Raw genomic sequence first — 20,384 nt, forward strand, 5'->3', positions numbered from 1 at the left:
TTATATATTATATGTAAATATCCGAAAAATTTGGCGGTGTTTGGACGTTAAGAACTTGAGATATAGAATTCATTTTGGATGCTGCCTAGAAAAGATTAGTCTGTCTAGACATGGAGAAATACGAGTTAGTGATATGAAGCTAAGAACTATATAGGTGGAAAGCCTAAATTTTGAATCTTACTGATTTTAAATATGGCTAAAATGGTATTTTGTCCCTTAAACTTGGCCGTGTGCCCAATTAGTCTAAATTTTTAATTTTTGGCCAATTTGCACAAGAACTTGCTAAAACTGGCCCAAATGCATAAACCTTAGTTTTGTCCCATGCGTGATGCACGATCACTTTAATAATTATAAAACAATTTCTTTAAATAAAATTAAGAAAAATAATGGCAGAGGAATCCGGATTTGCAAAAAATTACTACATTATTGTGAAACCTAAAGCAATTGAATGAATATAATTTTTGTTGTTGGGGATGACAAATTTCTAAAATTCACGATAAATAAGACGTTTTTTTTGAAAAAAAATGACTCAAAAATTAATTCAAATTTGTTTCAAGATCTATTAAAATCATAAGAAAAAAATAAACCATCAATATTATTGACAAACATGCAACAAGCCAATCATCTTCTTGAACAGGAATCAAGAAACAAAAAGCAGATTCCAAATAATTGAAAAATATCAAGAAGAGAATATGATGCAAGTATAATTCCAGAAAGTGAGGACGTTGGTAGCTTGTACAAGAGCAAAAGTAACGCGAGCATTGGTGTATATATAGATGAACTACACAATAAAGAAACCAAGTTATTAATAGACAATAGATAATAACTCAAGAATTCAATGGTTTTTTTAAAGAAAGATCAAAAATTGAATTTGACTGGAATGACAGGTGGAAACTAAGGGGTGTTGCTGTGCAGTTTGATAAGAGGTGAAATGTAACGATAGATTCTTGATTTTGTATGTTAATAGGGAGTACTAGTTAAACTGAAGTAATGCACATTTTTTTCACGCACTTTAGATTGATTGTATTATTACGCGTGAAACAAAGACCAAGTTATGTGCAATTTGACCAATTTTGACAAGCTTATGTTCAAATTGACCAAAAAGTAAAAATTTGAGCTAAATAGATATTGCATCCAAATTCAAGGGGTAAATTGTTCTTTTAACTGATTTTATATACTGCTTAATAAGAATTGATTAGTTCACTTAGTTCATGAATTCCTAAGGCTTAGCATGAAGAGAAGCATGCATTAAAATGAAATTTGAAATTTAATATGTTTAAGATAAGGGTTTCCTGGAAGTTTAGCTAGTTCTGAAAAAGGCTAATTAAAATGAGGCTGTCATTAGAATTTTAAATTGAGATGGGCATTTTTACTTTCCTAAGGTTCTAATATAATAGAATCAAGATGCTCTCATGTTCAACTTCAACATGATAAATCATATTTGTATAATTTTGACCATTGAATTCACAATTAATAATTGAAATTTATTATCAAATAAATAATTGTCTATTTAAATTATAAATATAAGCTTTTAATAAAATTAAAATATTTAATTTAAAATTAAATATAAAAATTATAAACATGAACTATTATGTTTAAGTTAAATATGGTGCAGGATAAACTGTAACATCTATTTAATCTCATTAAATATGAATGCTTAGATAAGCACTAGATTTTCAAGATTATTTTATGTGATGACTTTCATGTTGTATAGGTTATTGGTAGATTATCTTAGTGGTTATGTGCTTGAAGATAAGTGTTACGGTAGATTCAATCTACCACGTCATCCGCAAAGTATAGTGATTGATTAATCTAAATTGTATATAGATATTTACAGATATTTTAAAGCTTTAATGATAATATTTTTATATATAATATGGTATAAAGATGTGTTTTACCTCACTTTAATTTTTTTTGTCTAAATTCAGGAAATAATACCAAAGAGGAGAATTTGAGCTAAAAACGCACTAATGAGCGTTAATTGGATTGCGGCTATTAAAGGCTCGAAGAATTAGACACGTGGACTATTAATAGTTTGGGCCTAGCTTAATTCATTAAGGCCCAAAAAGAGAGGTTTAAGTAATTATTATATAATTAGTGGATAATTATTTTTTGAGTTGTTTAGTTTGTTTAGAACAATAACGGATAAACTATAGGAGTTGTGTGTTGAGAAAAAAACTCTAAAAAGGAAATTCTATGAGTAGAGGTTAATTAAAACAGAGAGTTCTTCGGCTACTGAATCTATCTGGAGAGGAGGGTTCTATTATTCTCTGCATAAAATTTTGGAGTTGAGGATCTTTGACATCTAGCTAGCTTATGTTGCATCATTCTTTGAAGAATCAAAAGAAGATTTTCGAAAACGTGGAGAAAGAGGACCAATATTCTTCATTCCTTAAAGAGCATTTGAACTTTGAGGGAGTTTTAGTTTTCTATTTTATGAATCTTAAGTCTTTCTATTTAATTACAATAATCGTTGGATTAAGTATGTCAGGCTAAGTCTCATAAGTGTTTAGTTTTGCTTTTTACTTATATATGAACCTTATATATTTTGAGTTTAATAAATGATTTCTTTGCCTTCATATGTACATTAGTTTCATCTATTAGTATTGATTGACCATCATATCAATTTAGTAGTTATGAAAATCTTTAGGTTAAAAGTATTATAAACATCATCTTTACTTTAATCTAAGTTGGTATAAGAAACCTAAGTTGCATCATTAGCTTGAGTGACTTAGGAAAAAGGCACATTACCATCTCATTTGTTAAATTAGGGCTTAAGGGAATTAAAGAGTACTAAGTAAAAGCTAGACTACATGTTATTTTATCATATAGTTCATATTAATCATTCTAGTTGTATATTTACTTTCTGGTTATTTAATTTCTTTTATTAAACTAAAGATTATTTTCAAAATATCGGTTTAGAGTATTTATATTTATTTTCAGTAATTTGTGTGATAGTTGGTCTTTATAATATATACTCTACAATTCCTTGTGAGATCGATGTCATAGTGAGCTTACCCAAACTATCATTCGGTTCGTACACTTGCAAGTACTAATTTAAACATATTAGTGATATGTGGTATTCTTTATTAAGTGTTGTAACCGATAATTTTTATAATTAACATTTAAAGTGATTTATATTTTTAAAGATGACGACTCTCATTCAACACACACAACTACTTAAAAAAACACTCCATATTTAGTTGCATTGTTATGGGATTGTTTTAGAATTAATTGTTATTTTAAGTATATTATTATATTAAATATCATTGCAATCAAAAGATTAATCCGTTGTTATTAAATAAAATGATAAAATGAATAAAATATACAGGCGCTTAGTTATATATAAACATTAAATTATTTGAATGAGTGCCTTTATTAAGAAAACATTCCATTTACAGATTAATAGGATCATAACAGCACATACGGAGAAAACATTCCATTTTGCATTATCTCTATTAAAAAAATGAATTTTGTGCGGCCAATAATTTATGAATAAAATATCATTATTTTATAAATTTATTATTTTTTTAGAGGATTCGCATTTACAGATTTAAATATGATCTCAAATTTAAACTTTCTTCTTCTTTTTTTTGTTTTATTATCTCAAATTAAAATGCTTGTACACGTCATCTTAAAGAGTCGTATTTTGACCAAAGCACCCAAATCCAAATCCAAATCCAAATCTCCAAGAGTAGACTGTGCCAATCAATCGCCCTCAACTCGATAATTCCTTTAAATGCATTCGATCAAACGGGACCCACTACGCATCTAAATTATCTGGACAACTCAGCAAAAGATCACACGGCCCCTCCTTTTTTAACGATGACGTGGCATTACTTATGGTATATTGTATCCAGTTCCACGTGTGGACGCTTACTGTTTTCACAAAAGAAAAGAAAGACAACAATGGGAACGCAATTCTTCTCTCTATTGTCCTTTTCTTTAATATTCTTTTCCTTTTCCCCTCACTTTTCGCATTTTCCATGTGATGATAGTTTATGAATTTTCATGATCATTATTATTTATCCCAATTATTATATATATTTTTATATAATATAATATTTTTAATATCTTAAAAATAAAAAATAATTCAATAGATAAATAAAAATTAAGACAAATAGTTATTGCAAATTATTAAAGAAAATGGGCGTGAATTTATTCAAAGAAAGTAATAATTAACGATGGGAGGGTTCCTTTCATTAGGTTTTAGTGATATTTCCAATTGAATGGAATTTCTAGTCCTTTGTTTTTAAATTCCAATATCTGCTGCCGACTTAACAGTTGAAGGTCATTAGATCTCAAATAGGATTGAGTTTTTCTTTTCTCCTTTTTCCTTTGGCAATCCTATTCGATTTTGAATTAATTATTTAAGCTTCCAGATTGAGTTTAATTAATCACGTGTTCATGATATTCACTATTCCTTAAAAATTGTTGTTTAAAGAATAGATTTCTAATGTGAAATTTATAAATGAATGATATTTGGAATAAAATTTAGATAATTTCAGAGATGTGTTAAAATCTGTAATGCAAAAATTTGAATTAGAAGATCCAATGGACTCTAACAATAAAGGTAGTAATTTGAGATAATTCTAGCATAGCAATAGTAATTAAAAAATTAATTTAATAAAAAATTTATTTTAAATTTCTATTGAATAATAGAGAAAGAGGATGACCAGTCATAGTAATTTTTACTAAATGTTATCATATAAGTTTTTTTGTCATAAAATATAACTAATTTGGATAAAATTTATCACGGCAATACCAATGTAGAGACCCAACAAAAATAAGGACTTGAGTGCTCTTAAAAAAAATACTCTCAAAAAACCGTAGCTTGAGATTTCAAACTCAAATTCTTAAACTGCTCGGTGAAAACTGTTGAACCATCCAACTACCGCCCTCGGTTGTTCTTATTCATACTGCTCTAAAAAGAAAAGAAAAAAAAAAGAGATTTTTTTTACCTTTTCCAGAAGAATCGACATCCAAAAAGCCAGCTTAATAATTTTGTTCATAAATGTCCTATCGATTTGACTCTATGTATTTCTAGAATAGTTAATTTCATTTTAAAATTGTTGTGGAGCTTTATGATTAGATCAATTTTAAAAAGAGTTTTAGCTTTTATTAGACCACCCTTCATGAAGCTCCAAACATTAGAATTTCCCTAGAGAGTTATTTTACTGACTTGGTCAAAGTAAAGATCATAATTTGACCTCCCTTCGTATCCTTCATCTCATCAATAAGAGTTCACGATTGTTTGACCTATAATTTACCAGTATTTTAGCATATTATATTGCCCAGAAAGCCGAGATCCCAATAGCAAGAAAGAGAGGCCAAGTTTATGAGCTAAAGTTGCAGTGCTTTTGCTGCATTAGAAAGATCCAAGTTGACCTAACTGATAATATTCGTTAACCTTTTCAATCTCAGCATAGACAATACAAAATAAAGTCAGAGAGAGTTGCATTGCCATTCTCTATTATAGAGAAATTGATAACCAAATGATAAGAAAGTGTTTGATCAATATCTCAACCTTTCACGTACGATGAATTGTTGAGAGTGCTAAAAGCTGATTACCTTAAAAAAAATTTATAGTTATAATGAATATAAAATGCATGACCGTTTGACTTCAATCTAGATGATTGTACAGGTAATAAAGGAACCTAGATTATCTTAGATTCTTAGTTAAGTTGATGTAATTTTGCCAAATCAACACGTAAAGCTAATTAATGAGGTAAGAATATAAAATTGAGTTATGAGCATGCAATTAAGAACTAAGAGCATGTATAATGAGCTAAAAATAAGAAAATAAATTTAAAAAATAAAGCTAAAAGTTAAATTACTGTAAACTATGAGCGATGATGTAATTATGTAAGCTAAGTAATTTAAATTGCAATAAAAGAATACTGAAAGAGTAATTGGAAAGCTTCGGAAATTGATTGCATAAACTAAATGACTAACAAATATAATTGAATACTAAGAAACTAAAGTTGAGGATTGCTTTTCAAATTTAAGGATAAATTAAAGTTTGTAGACTCTATGTCTGTTTTGATTTTGTATTTGATTGGTTGGATGAGTTTTGCTCACCATGAGGTCCTTGCCTATTTATAAACTTCAATGGCTTGAAAGGTACTCTGTCATATTCTTAATCCTTCTCAATTAACTCCTTCCTTTTCACGTTTTACATATGTTGATAAGGATGTAACTTCCTTACTTTCTTCCTTACTCTTCTCAACTTTCTCTCCATATTTTGCTCTACTTCCTACTTCTACTCAATTTCCTTCCTCACACAAATATAAACAAGCTTTTTCTTTTTTGGATATGCTTCACTTTTACACTATTTTTTCCTGGCTGACACTTGTATTCCTTCCTCCCCACTTCACAAGAAATGTTTCAAAAGCTTATGTAATTGCTTTCCACCTTTCTACTTTCTCATTTTTCACATGTCAATAATTCTTAAGGATTATTAATTCAATTTCTGACCAGTTGACCAAAGATTTACATATAGGTTAGGAATTTGGATATTAAAATCTATGGACTTTAGGATTTAGATCAACATTATATGAGCTTTCTCTATAGGCTTGGCCAAATTTACTTGGCTCAGGCAGTGCTAAATTTTTAGATGTAAATAAAAAGAAACATATGATAATGAAGATTCATAACTTTAATCCAATAATATGACATTTTCTTTTACTATTTTGAGTAATTTGTTCTATTTTAATTTATTTGTGACGAAAGATTAATTTTTTTTCAATTTTATCTTTGTTTCTTATGCAGAAAGAGTATTAATAAAGCAAAAGTAATAGAAAGAGATTTAAAAAAGTGAAGGAGAAAATATATAATAATTTCAAATATTTTAACAAAAAAGTAATTTAATCATATTTAATTAGCATTGCTAGTATGTAAATGTAACTCGTTTGTCAAACAAATATTTAAAGTTTCTAGAACTCCTTATAAGACTTGTCGAAATATAAGTTGTCGGACTAAAAATGAAGGGTTTCATTTTTTATAAATTCAAATTCAAGTTTTTTCTCTGGCGCTTAGAATTTTATAGATGAAGATATGGTATCTTTAGATCCCATTAATGTCATCTAGAAGAGAAATTTTATAAAGATGGTATTGATTCTTAGAATTTTATAGATGAAGATATGGTATCTTTAGATCCCATTAATGTCATCTAGAAGAGAAACTTTATAAAGATGGTATTGATTCTTATTAATGAAAGACAAAATTAATCGAGTCCTTTCAAACAGACACTATATATCAATTGGAGTTATGGATTTTTAATTTATGAGATAATAGAGTATGAATTCATTTAAATCTGACCCGCTTCTATTTTTACTTTTTATAAACACGCTCAGATCTTTGTTAGTTTTTCAATAATATAATACTTTTGAAATTTAAATAGTATTCAATTTTTTTTTTTTTTGATTATCTAATAAATATGTTAATAAAAGTAAATTATCTTTTCATTGATTATAGAATTTCCATGGCTCCGAATTATTTATAAGATTTCTTAGTCCCTATACAGAGGCAGCTTAAAACAAATAACTTGTATATGATTCCGAATTATTTATAAGATTCTTTAATCCTTTTACAAAGACGTAATAAACCAAATGAACAAAGAATATATGCATGCACGTAAATGAATTAGGGAAAGGTGAAAGAAGGTTTGATGATGATGAAAAATAACCTTCCACAGCTCGACACAATTACTCGAAAATCACTTCTGATCAAAGTGCTTTTCTTTGCACTTGAGACCCTACAAAAAGTGTTATTGATAAGGACACTTCTTTTTTTTAAAAGAATTTTCCTTTTTGCTGCTTTGTTTGTTTAGATGTGAAACGATACCAAAAGAGATTTCAATTCCACTCCCTTTTCTAGATGCATTGCAGCTATGCCAAAACAAGTCTCAAAATCTTTGCTTTGCCTTGTCCTTTGTGATCATATATATGATGCCAAAAGAAGAAAGATTCATTCAATCATAATATAATTAACCATAGTTAAAGAAAAAGTAAAAAAAATAAAAAGAAAAAGGAATGCCGTCATTACTGCATTTCAATCCAAGACAAATAGGTTGGGTCCTTGGTTATGAACTAGTAAACTTCATGAAACCTTAGCAATCAATTAAGTAAAGAGATGATTGTTATGAATGTAGTTCAATCTCATCCCTCCAATAAATTAATTTAATTCCCACTTGTTTCTTCTTTTTTTCTTTGTTTATTTAATCTTATTAAGCAATGGACTGAATGGGTCTTCTGGTTTTTAAAGGGAAATAAAGTCAACTAATAAAAAAAAAAAGGTACTAGAGGTTCAATTTCAGTGCGAAATTCTTAATTTAATTAAGAAATTAGATTCATTATATAAAGTAGGCCAGATTTTTGTATGAGATTTTATTTGACAATATTTTATAAAGACAAATTATATAGAGTCTCAATAAAAAAAAAACTTTAATGTAGTTATATAATAATTTATTATAATATTAAATACTAATAAAATAAAATAATAATATTAAATACATTCTAATATTAAATACTAACCAAATAAAATAATATAATTAAGTGTTTATCAAAATAAAATGTTAGCTAAACATAATTAAAAAGATTAGTGATTATATAATGTTACTAATTTACTATATATCTGTTTTATTTTATTTTTTTATTATTTTCTTATGACTACTGTATTTTAAGTGTTAAAGTAAAACGGTAATATTAAGTATTTATTAAAGTGAAATACAGTTAAATACAATTATTTTTATATTTATAATTAGAATAAGATATTTTAAATTAAAAATTTAAATCACAAAATTATTAACAGTTTTGCATAGCATAAGAAAATTAGTAATAATTATTATATGATAATAAACAATAATTAATGATGATATAAATTTTTTCATATTTAAACATAAAATCATATAAATATTCGACAAATAAAATCAAGTAACTCTAATATCTTTGTAGATTTTTCATTTTAATAATAATAATAATTATTATTATAATAATACGGGAAAAATATAAAACTTGACATGTGATTTAACTTTTTAACACAAAAGGTTCTACGGTTGTTTTGATGGCACTTTAGTATTCTGAAAATTATATTATTAATAATTTGTGTTCAAATTCATTAATACTCATAATAATTTTAGCCATTAAATTTTAAATAGAATCCATTTACTGTAAAATCTATCTTTTCGGATAAATAACGGAGTATAAAATTTTCTAATCTTATCATATCATCCAAAACTTAAGAGAAATAACTAAAATCAAAGAAAAATTAAATTTTGAGACTATTTTTTTCTTTTTAATTTTTCTCTTTTAACTCTGTGAAAATTAACATGGCTAATCTTTGAGAAAAGCTAAATTAGTAAGAAGTAAAATAGTAATAGAATCATATGTAATTGACATCAATAGTGTTAGTAAATTTAGATGCAAATTATTAACAATTTAACTTTTAAGATACTAAAGTGCACTTTGTATTAAAAGGCTAAACGATAAAATCTAAGAATTATTGAATTAAAATGCCTAACAATATGGAAAAATAAAGGGTGAAAACGAACCGAGCCAATCTGAACATATTATTATGCAAGCTCTGCTCGATCAAATTATATTAGTGACCAAAATCGGCTCGAATTTGAGATATTTTGCATGAGCTCGAACTAGTTAAAAAAACGAACTAAACTTAAGTCAAATTTGAACCATTTAAAATATTAATATTTTAATATTTATTTGTTTTTATTATATAAATAAGAATAATAAAAATACAATAAAATACTATTAATAATGAAACTAATAAAAAAGAAAAACACAAAAAATAATAAGCTCAAAGTGATAAAAATGTCATTTAAAGAATACATAAGAGTATTTTGTTTTATTAAAAGTAAAATGAAAAATTTAATTGTAAAAAAGATTATTGCACACCATCTATTCTTTTCAAGCTTTAGCTCATAAAAAGAGATTACAAATGTGAGTGTACAAAAGATTTATTTTAATTTTAATTTATAGAAGATTTATTTAATTTTATTTTTATAATCATATAACCATAATTAATATTAAATAAATAAAAATACATATATATATATATATTATTTTATTATTATAGATAATTTATATTATATATAAGAATTTAAAAACTCATGACGTAAGAAGCTAAATTTTTATTTTTTCAAACTCGGTTTATATTTTTAACGGGATTAAAAATAATACTTAATTCGAATTGTTATATTTTTTCAACGAGTTTAAATGAATTAAGAAACGAGCTAAATTCGAATATGCACAAACCGTTCATATTATTTTACACTCCTATAGAAAAATATCCTCATAAATACGTTGATAAGCCTGCAATCGAATCAAGCAAACCAATACTCTTGCTAGTTTTTAATATGACAAATTTAATAAAAATTCACTTCTAGTAAGGATGCTTAATTTTAAATTAATACTATGATTATTTGTAGTTCTTATAATACTTAAGTTTTAGATAAAATAAAAAAGTATAACTCAAATATTTATTGATAAATTTGATTTTATTACTATTAAAACATAATATAAAAATTAGATTAATCAGTAATTGAGTTTAAACTAGCAGCTAACGAGCTTAAGTATAATCGGAAGAATATCAATAATCACCATAAAGTTTGTAACCTGTCAATAAATCTCATGAAAAGATTCATAAGAAGATTCAATGGATAACACTTTTGAACTTGAACATGCGCATTTGTGGTTGACTTGACGCCGTGATGGTTCGAACGCGTGGTGGAACGGATGTAAGGTCTCAAATGAGTCAAACAGGAAAAGTCTACTTCCACGTGTCATACTATATCTTTATTAGTGTCATCGCTGACGTGTCCTAATTATGTAAAATAGATGTGGCTTCTTTCTGGTTTCATTACACGGCCCATTAAATTCTGTCACGTGATCACCAACACACGTTAAGATCCCATCCATTCCGTTCGGGGCCCTTTTATGACGAAATGTGTAAGGGCTCACTCTCCTCATCATTCGCTTTTAGACTTATTACTAAAATCTATTTGCGCCAACCAATTTTTCTTTGGAAAAAAAGAAAACAAAAGAAAGTTATATACATATGCAGGATACTTATTTTCATACTATCTTGATAAATTTTATAATATTATATTTAATTAAATTTTTTTATTTAATTAAAATTTATAAAAAATATATATAAAAAATAAAATTAAAATAAATATTTTGATATTATAAAATATATTAATTTATTAAAATATAACTCATTTAAAAATTTTATTTATTTTATTAAAATTTAATTTAGTTATAACTAATTTTATATAAATTTAACTGTATAAAATTTTAAGTTGGTTTCTATTGAATATATAAATTTTATATTTATATATAAATTTTAATCAAATACTGTATTAATATTATCTAAAATTAATAATGGTAAGTATCTTGTTGCAGCTCAAACTAGTCCTTTAATTAAAAAATATATTAAAAAGTATTTATATAAGCATATTAAATAAGAAATGTGACGCTAAATTATTTTAAAACAAGCATCTTATTATTATTAAAATTTTTATTTTATAAAAATTTAGCTATTATTATTTACATCAGCTATTATTTAAATATATTTAAATATTATTATTTGATACTCAAATAAATAAAATATTTTATTAATTTAATGTTTAAATAATAATAGTAAAATATAAATTTTATTATTAAATATAAATAATATAATTATGGCGGTTAAATAAAATAAAAATAACTGAATTTTGTGAGACTCAAATTAATTTAGTTGTATGTATTAAAAGAACATAAAAATCTATTTAAATTTACTAAAGTACATTCTGTCAAAGTTTGTAAATATATAATAAATTTACTATTTATTATTTAAGAGAGATTAAAATATAATAATAATAATAATAATAGTTAATTAATATTAAATTATTTTTATACTATCAATATTCCATTTTTAACCTCAAACTACTTCTTAGAAAAAGTAAAAGAAAAAATATTAATCTTAAATAACTTGCCTAAACTATAATTCTAAATTTTTAATTCAGAAGTTAATTAGTTTTCTTTGATACTCATATGAATAAAATTACATAGGTTTTTTAAATGCTTTTGTCTGTTTGCATTCCCCAACAAATATATTAACCAAAAAAGGACTCCCACTTGTTAATATCATAGCAGTAACATTAAACTAAAGTTTAAAAATTGTAATAAACCATAGTATTCATCTAAATATTTTCCAATAAAACCCTTTTAAAATTCTTTTTAGAACCAAATTCTGCTAATCAAATTATTGTCTAGTCCACTCCTGATTTTCTAAAATAAAAAGAAAAAAAGGAAAAGATGACACATACAGTGTCCACTTCACTTATGCAATGGCACGTGGCAGCCAAACACGCCCGGTCAAAAGAGCTAACAGATGGAAAGACCCAAGAATTTTCAAGACACTGCTTACGAAAATGGTCGGCGCGTTTCTCCGTTACCGTTTACGTCGTTAAATACGGTAGCAGTCCAATCACGACCTTCCTTCGAAACAGCGTTTACACTCGTTTCCCTTGTGACATCTCCGTCAACTATTGCTCGAGTCTGCTCTGTATATATACTTAAACCCTGCCGCCTTCTTCTATCGAATCCCCTAACCTCGACTCCTAAAGAAAACCTTCCCTCTCTGAACAGAAACTTGTATAAAAAACAAAAATGATTAAAGCCCCCAAAAGCTGACCTCTAAAAGTCTGCAAATTCTGTATTTCTTTGCTTGCCAAGAAGTTTTTTCAGGTATTTTCTTTTTAGTTCTCTATTTACTTGCTCTTGTTTTATTTTTATATGTCATTTCTTGACCAATCTATAGACCTTTCAATATTGGAAGCTTATTGGGCACTTGAAGAAATCATTGTTAGTCATTGAATATTGAAGAATTATTATGCTTGTTTTGATTGAGTAATGTTTTCTTCGAAAATTTGGTAAAAGAAATTATTTGCGTTTGGTGCTTCTTTCTAATTTTTCTGCTGAAAAAAGTCTTTTAACTTGAAGATATGTTTCAATCTTTCTTCATAGTTTCTGGAAGGTTTTTGATTTTTCTCGCTTTGCCATTTGAGAAAACAAAAAAGGTTTCTCTATGCTTGCAAAGGTTTTGATGTTTAAATTGGTTCTGGCTTTAGTCTGATTTCGATATATCTAATTATTGCTTGTCAATCATTAGGATATTCTATCTAACTCGTGCCAATTTCATTCGTATGATTATCTTCCGCGAAAGTTTTTTTGTAAGGAGTTGGAGAGATTGGAGACATATATAGGTATTTGTTATGCTTCATGTTTGATGCTAATGGCCTACTCAGAAAGATGTCTTCTATTATCTCTGTGCTTTCTGTTCTTTGTTTTCATACAATAAACAGCCGGCCTGTGGATTAACTTAGCAGTATGAAATGTTTTTCCTTCCTTTTTTTTTTTTTGTAATATATATATATATATGTATGGTAAGAGGATCACATAAGTAATTAGTTGTGCAACAAGATTGACTGGTAATTTTTGCGAATAGGATAGGAGAGGCTATACCAGCAGTTGATGGTGGTGCTATTACACTACTTTGGTACCATGTGCTTCGCCTAGGCATGCCTTGATATGTCCTCTCTAGATTATCACACCTCTCTGGCTCTTGCTTTTGTTTGTATGCGTGTTTGCATGAGTCTTAGTTTGGAATTTACGTGTTGTTTCATAAATGAAGTTGCTTATGTTGATTTTGCAGGCTAGTGTTGCTTTTATCAAGTATTACATAAATTTGGATTCTACATCAAACATTGTAAATCTGGTAGTAGTTGTTCAAGAATTAGAAACAGCAAGATCTCTTCTGAATCACTAGTGGTACAGCTGATGCTACATTTGTAGCATGGAATCTCACCCGCTTTTCAGATATAGTAGTGTAACTGGTGCGGGCATATCTTACTCATCTTCTTATCCAATTGCTCCTTCAATACCCAATAGGCTTTCAGGGCCCTTCCAATTTGCTATAGGAAACTCACCTAACTCACCCTTCTCAAATCAGTTTGATTGTGACACCATTACTACATTAAGTGACAGTACGGAGCAGTATAGTCCCACTGAGAATCTTTCAGGAGCCAGCCCTTCTTGTAACTCTTCACTTGAATCCAATAATTACTTTCATCATCGTAGCCCTTCATTGTTGCAAGATGCAAATTCTGGTCAAAATATAAAACATAGATTGCTGCAATTAGAGACTGCTTTGATGGGGCCTGATGACGAAGACATAAGCATGCCTAATAATGCTCTAGGGGAAAGTAGTAGGCCACAGACTTCAGGCCAGAGAACTAGGGCATGGTGCCAGGAGCGCCAGGGTTCTCGGGTGATTCAGCCACAGCCATCCTTTGTTTCCAGGCAAAGGCAAGCTTGTGAAGGTTCTTCTGTTGAAAAATATCATAAAGGAATCGAAGAAACAGGTTTGCAAAGTATTCCACCAGACAATCTAAAGCAATTGCTCATTGCGTGTGCTAAAGCTCTTTCCGAAAACAACATTAATGAATTTGATAGGTTGATTGAAAAGGCTAGAGCTGCAGTGTCTATAAGTGGAGAGCCAATCCAGCGTCTTGGAGCTTACTTGGTAGAAGGCTTGGTAGCAAGAAAGGAGTCATCAGGCAATAATATTTACCATGCCCTTCGGTGTAGAGAGCCTGAAAGCAAGGATTTGCTTTCGTACATGCAGATCCTATATGAAATTTGTCCTTATCTGAAGTTTGGGTACATGGCAGCCAATGGGGCCATTGCTGAAGCATGCAAGAACGAAAACCGCATTCATATCATAGACTTCCAAATTGCTCAGGGTACTCAGTGGATAACACTTCTCCAAGCTCTTGCAGCAAAGCCAGGTGGAGCTCCACATGTGCGCATTACAGGTATTGATGACCCTGTTAATAAACATGCTCGTGGTGATGGGTTAGAGGCAGTTCACAGACGTTTAGCTACTATATCTGAGAAATTCAATATCCCTATAGAGTTCCATGGGGTGCCAGTTTTTGCTCCAGATGTCACTCAGGACATGCTTGATGTGAGACCTGGCGAGGCTCTAGCTGTGAACTTCCCCTTGCAGCTTCACCACACTCCTGATGAAAGTGTTGATGTGAGCAATCCAAGGGATGGACTTCTCCGAATGATCAAGTCACTAAATCCAAAGGTGGTCACTTTAGTGGAGCAAGAATCAAACACAAACACCACCCCGTTCCTCACTAGGTTCATGGAAACTCTTGACTTCTACTTGGCGATGTTCGAATCCATAGACGTGAGACTGCCAAGGGAACGGAAGGACCGGATTGGTGTGGAGCAGCACTGTTTAGCCAAGGATATTGTGAACATTATTGCTTGCGAGGGGAAAGAAAGGGTGGAACGACATGAACTGTTTGGCAAGTGGAAGTCTAGGCTGACAATGGCAGGGTTCCGGCAATACCCTTTGAGTTCCTATGTCAACTCTGTAATAAGGAGCTTGCTTAGGTGTTACTCAGAACATTACACGCTTCTGGAGAAGGATGGAGCTATGCTGTTGGGATGGAAGAACAGGAATTTGGTATCTGCTTCTGCATGGTATTGACATCGGAAGAGATGATCCGATTTGTAACAAGAACTTGGTATACCTTCCATAGTTAGGAATGATGCATAGCCCTGTTAAGGATAATAATCGGATAGCAGCAATGCGAGGGTGTCTTAATCATGTAATCCAGTTCAAATATTTAATTGAATGATTTTTTCTTCCTGTAAAGAGCTATGTTTTGATAAAGTATTTTATAGAGGATAATTCTGTCCTTCAGCTGCTGTTACTTGTAAGTACAGGATGCACTGTAAGTTGTTACTGTCATTTATGCATGTTGCAGAAACAGTAACAGGCAGATCATTTATGTAATTAATTCTCATTTGGAAAAAATTATTTCTTTATTACTTTTTCAGTTGTGTGACTGGTGATATTGAAGAAACACTTGTTACATTCGTATCATTTATTGTCTTCGAATGATCATAAACTTCTATTGCTCCTGTTTCCACCTTTACATCTATATTAAAAAATGAAAAAGATAGTCATTATGGCATCTTTATTTTCTCTTACTCGTTGCTACAGGGCTCTATCTTTGCCAATTGATGGTTTTGATTATCCGGTCTCTTTTCTGTTGCAGACAGTTGGTATACATTAGCAGTGCATTCATTGCGGTCATGTTAAGTAAATTCACAAAGGAATCCTATAATTTCCTTGAAAAAGATACTAGTTTTAGAAAAAATGAATCATCTTTGAAGCTGCAGAGGAAGATGTTAGTTGCTGTGGGCAGGCGTTGCATTCCTGTCTTCAATCCAGATAAGACTTAAAACACAGCAAAACCCTCTTGTTTGAACTCTAGATATTCTCATTAAATGCTCATTTTACCACATGAGATGCTATGATTATTCACGAGCTTGCAGATAATTGATGAAGCTCCATTAGTCACTTGGCTTCAGTCATTCTGTTCCGTCTGGGAGCTGCAGTAATTATTAGTCTAGTCATGCACATAGTTAACCATTTTAACAGCGAAGAAGTGTACTTTGATGGCAAAAACCTCCTTGATTGCAGTCTGCAGAAGTCCTACATATCCTTCTTGATGTAGTTCCTGTAAAAAGGCTGAAACCCAATATTGCTAACTTGAGTAGAGCTGTATTATGCGACTCATTTATTGGGTAGACAGTGGTGCGGTGCCTTGCCCCTATTCAAACTTCCGCAAGATTTCCGGATGGGCCGTTTCAGGGCTCTATCTTGACTTGAAGATGTGTCCTCTGCCATCTTTCAATTTTCCAAAGACATATGCAGCACAAACATAGATTTTTTGTCTGATCTGAACAGGAGAGCTGGAATTAATATTATTTTCCCTTTCCAATCGGTATGTTTGCTACAGGAATTGTCTCCATAAGAATGCTCATTTCTGGAAGAAATATGTGTAGCGGTGGTGGAGTCAGAATGTGAAATTAAGAGGTTAAAGAATTACTATTCATATTATTTTGAGATACAATTAAATGTAAGGGGCAATGCATATTATATATATGTTAAAATTAAAAATTTGTTTAGTATTAAATGTCCATTTCCCGAATATGAAGAGGAGTATGAAGAGGAGAAAGGGCTTCGTTAGCTAATAATAAAAATGAGATGGCAAAGAGGCATATTCTCATATATATTGGCAAAATATATACAAATTTCTATACTGATTACATCATAACTTATATTATTTTTTTCCCAATCATGACTCTGGCTATATAATACATCTACAGCACCCTTCTTTTTATATGCTGGGTTTTGATCTTTTACCTTTATATTTTCTTTTCTTCTTTCTTTTACATTAATATGGTGTTCTTCTTTTTTTTTTTTTTTTTTTTGCTTTTTACTGCTTTTTTAACGTTCTCTTTTTTTTTACAACTTGTTCTATAGTATTTTTTTATTTTTTAATTTTCTTTTCGTTCCTTTTTTTTTTCTTTGATTTTATTTTTCATTTTCTCTGAAATTTTCCATTATTGTTTGAAAATTGATGATCAATTTATTCATACAAATTTTCTTTTTTGTTTTGTCTTTAGGCTGTGTAACTTCAATTAAAATTTGGGCCTTTTCTTTTCTTCTAGTGATGAAAACTTTAGAGCTATGAGTAAGAAAAAGGATATTAAATCTACAGAGATCGAGATTGATAAAGAGGATGCAAAACTCAAAATCTTTTGTTGAAAATGATAGAGATTTTAATTTTAAAAAGAAAAATATTGATGTTAAGTCTACAAAAAAAGCAAAACCAAATGGCAATGGTGATGGCAAAACTGTTACTTGTGCCGTGTTGATTTTACTTTATTATAATATTATTTCCATATAGGTCATAAAGATTTTATTTTTTGTATAAAATTTTTTTACATCACAATTTATATATATAATATTTTCTTTTCAAATGTCCATTGTGACGAAGAAAAATAAATATTGTTTTTATATTTGTATAAGAAAAATAAAAAATAACTTCAAAATCTGTAATAATCAGAGCATGATATATCTGAAATATACTAGTTATATACTTATGATATACTCTTTATATATATTAAAATATATTTTAAAATATATTATATGACGATACTTTTTATATACTCAAAATAAATTTTGAGTAACTATTTATTTTTAGTTTTTTTATACACTTCATTTAGCTATTTTAATATTGCTGTTTTATATGTTATTTAATGTATATATGAGTTGTATTTTATCTCATACTTGATAAATAAAAATAGATTTTAAAACTGGATTACTCTGTATAAAATTTAAAAATTAATGAATATATCTTGAAGACATTTAGTGATTGGATTGATGTTGATAATAAGTAAGTATTACTTTTTCATAGATATATTTTAAGTTGTAAATTTTATTTGGTTGAATTTATTATAAATAATTTATACATATGCAAAAGATTTATTGTTTCGGTTTAAATATGCAAGTGTTACTCTTTTTGTTCATCAAATGCATATTTAGATAGAAGCATATTTAAATCTAAATTAAATATACTTAAAATACTATAAAAATACTATTTATATACTTAAAATATATTTAAAAAATACTTTAAAGATATTCATTATATACTCTAAATCAACTTGATGTAAGTTGGTTTGGAAAGTATACTATGAAAAAATATACTATATATTATTAACCATAAGGTTTGGAAAGTAGGAAAGCTGTTGTCCTTTAGTATAATAATGTTAGTCACATTATAGTTTACATATTTCATATTTTCTTGTTAATATCTGTTGTAGTGAAAAAAATAGATATTGTGTCCATATGAAAATAAAAAATAATTTAAAATTTAAATGGAAAAAATTCAGTAAGAACCAGAGTATCATATATCTAAAATAAATTCGTAATATACTTACTATATACTGTTTACTGTGCTCATTCAGATCAACAATAATAATATAAAAAACTATTTGACTATTTTTAAACATGCATTTTGTCGAATATCTAAGCTGCAATATTTGATTCAATAAAACCAACGTGATTTTTCATATAAAACAAGAATCCAAAATTAAAAAACTAAAGCTAACAAATATATAGAAAACAAAACATAAATCTTAGCAAAAGTCCCGTTGCCATCCCTATTTGCCATGGTAAGCTACTATGTATGGTACGTTGCAATAAGTACGAAAATAGTGAAAAAATGAAGGAAAATATTTTTTTTTCCATATTCTGTTTGACTAGTGAGAAAATGAAAGAAGGAAATGTTTTTTTTTTGTTTTAATGTTTGAATGAGAAACTCAGAAGAAAATTATATTTTATTTCATATAATCTTTTAATTTATTTTTAATTCAATTAATGACATGAAATATAATTTATAAATTAAAGTCTTTACACTTGACATTGCCACATCATCTTTTCAACCTTCTTTTTGCTAGAAAATAGTATAAGAGATTTTATAATTTTTAGAATTAAATTCAGACGATTTAATGTCACAAATTAAATATTAAAATTTTTAGTGATATTAGCTTCAAGATTCAGAGACAGTGATGGTAATTTAGCCCGTCGTGTGATATAGTAATAATTTAATAAAAATATTAACATGTTAAATACATAATCATTAATGGATAGATAATTTTTTTAAAATTAATTAATAATTAGTGGTCTTTTTTAAAATCTTGATATTATTTTCATATATTCTAATTGAGTTGTCATTTTATATTAAATATTGACATAAAAACACGATCCATATTATAATTTCTTTTAAAAATGAATATTTTCATCTCATACAAAATAAAGAGAAAAATAAATTATATTGGTGATCATCAAACTTTGTACTTTGTACTAAAAATGTATTAAATTTTTTACTTGTAACTAAATGGTTACTAAACTTTAAATTTAATAATATCGACAGGTTTTTCTAATAAGTGCGAGAATAAATTAAATGGACGGTCACCAAACTTTATACTTTATAATAAAAATAATTAAAAATTTAATTTTAAGAGACACGCATACATTATCTTTCTATAATAAATCAAAAGTTTAATATCTTTTTATCATAAACTACTGAGTTTAGTGATAACCTATGTAATTTATTTTTTGAATATATTTAAAAAAATTAACTGTATTAATAAAATTAAAATTAAAATTTAATAATATTATTTAATGAAAAATTAAAATTGATATCTTTTTATTATAAAGCGGGAATTTAGTGATGGGAATCTAATGTATCCTCCATTAAACGAGTGTGGCGTGGCATACAAAGGACCGCATAATGAAGAAGAAGGTCGGTCGGAATCATGCAATTTAAAATTGAATGGATTGGTAAAGCCAAGAGTTCATAATGGCCTTCTTCATGTGAATCACCTTTCATATTTATTTGTTGCACATCATTCTTAGAGTTGACTAACTTTTTAACTTTTTTCCCACAC

The 20,384-nt window shown here is 28.2% G+C and overlaps 1 protein-coding gene across 2 annotated transcripts; it reads left to right on the top strand.

Annotated features, from left to right (window-relative positions):
* The first annotated feature begins 12,543 nt into the window (after positions 1 to 12,543).
* LOC8286898 (chitin-inducible gibberellin-responsive protein 1-like) lies at positions 12,544 to 15,916 on the top strand. 2 transcript variants are annotated; one of them, XM_048379067.1, is made up of 3 exons: positions 12,557 to 12,746; positions 13,171 to 13,264; positions 13,714 to 15,916. In XM_048379067.1, the coding sequence occupies exon 3, from the start codon at positions 13,855 to 13,857 to the stop codon at positions 15,562 to 15,564; it is 1,710 nt and encodes a 569-aa protein (XP_048235024.1). In that variant the 5' UTR covers positions 12,557 to 12,746; positions 13,171 to 13,264; positions 13,714 to 13,854; the 3' UTR covers positions 15,565 to 15,916. The 2 variants fall into 2 exon arrangements, with proteins under 2 accessions (XP_048235023.1, XP_048235024.1); XM_048379066.1 differs by lacking the exon at positions 13,171 to 13,264 and having other exon boundaries at positions 12,544 to 12,746.
* The last annotated feature ends 4,468 nt before the right edge of the window (positions 15,917 to 20,384 follow it).

Source organism: Ricinus communis, chromosome 9 (assembly GCF_019578655.1).
Source record: "Ricinus communis isolate WT05 ecotype wild-type chromosome 9, ASM1957865v1, whole genome shotgun sequence".
Taxonomy (NCBI): Eukaryota; Viridiplantae; Streptophyta; class Magnoliopsida; order Malpighiales; family Euphorbiaceae; genus Ricinus; species Ricinus communis.

What these genes read in the sequence shown, in the direction of transcription:
- LOC8286898 (XM_048379066.1), top strand. Translation starts at nt 13,855, where the DNA reads ATGGAATCTCACCCGCTTTTCAGATATAGTAGTGTAACTGGTGCGGGC.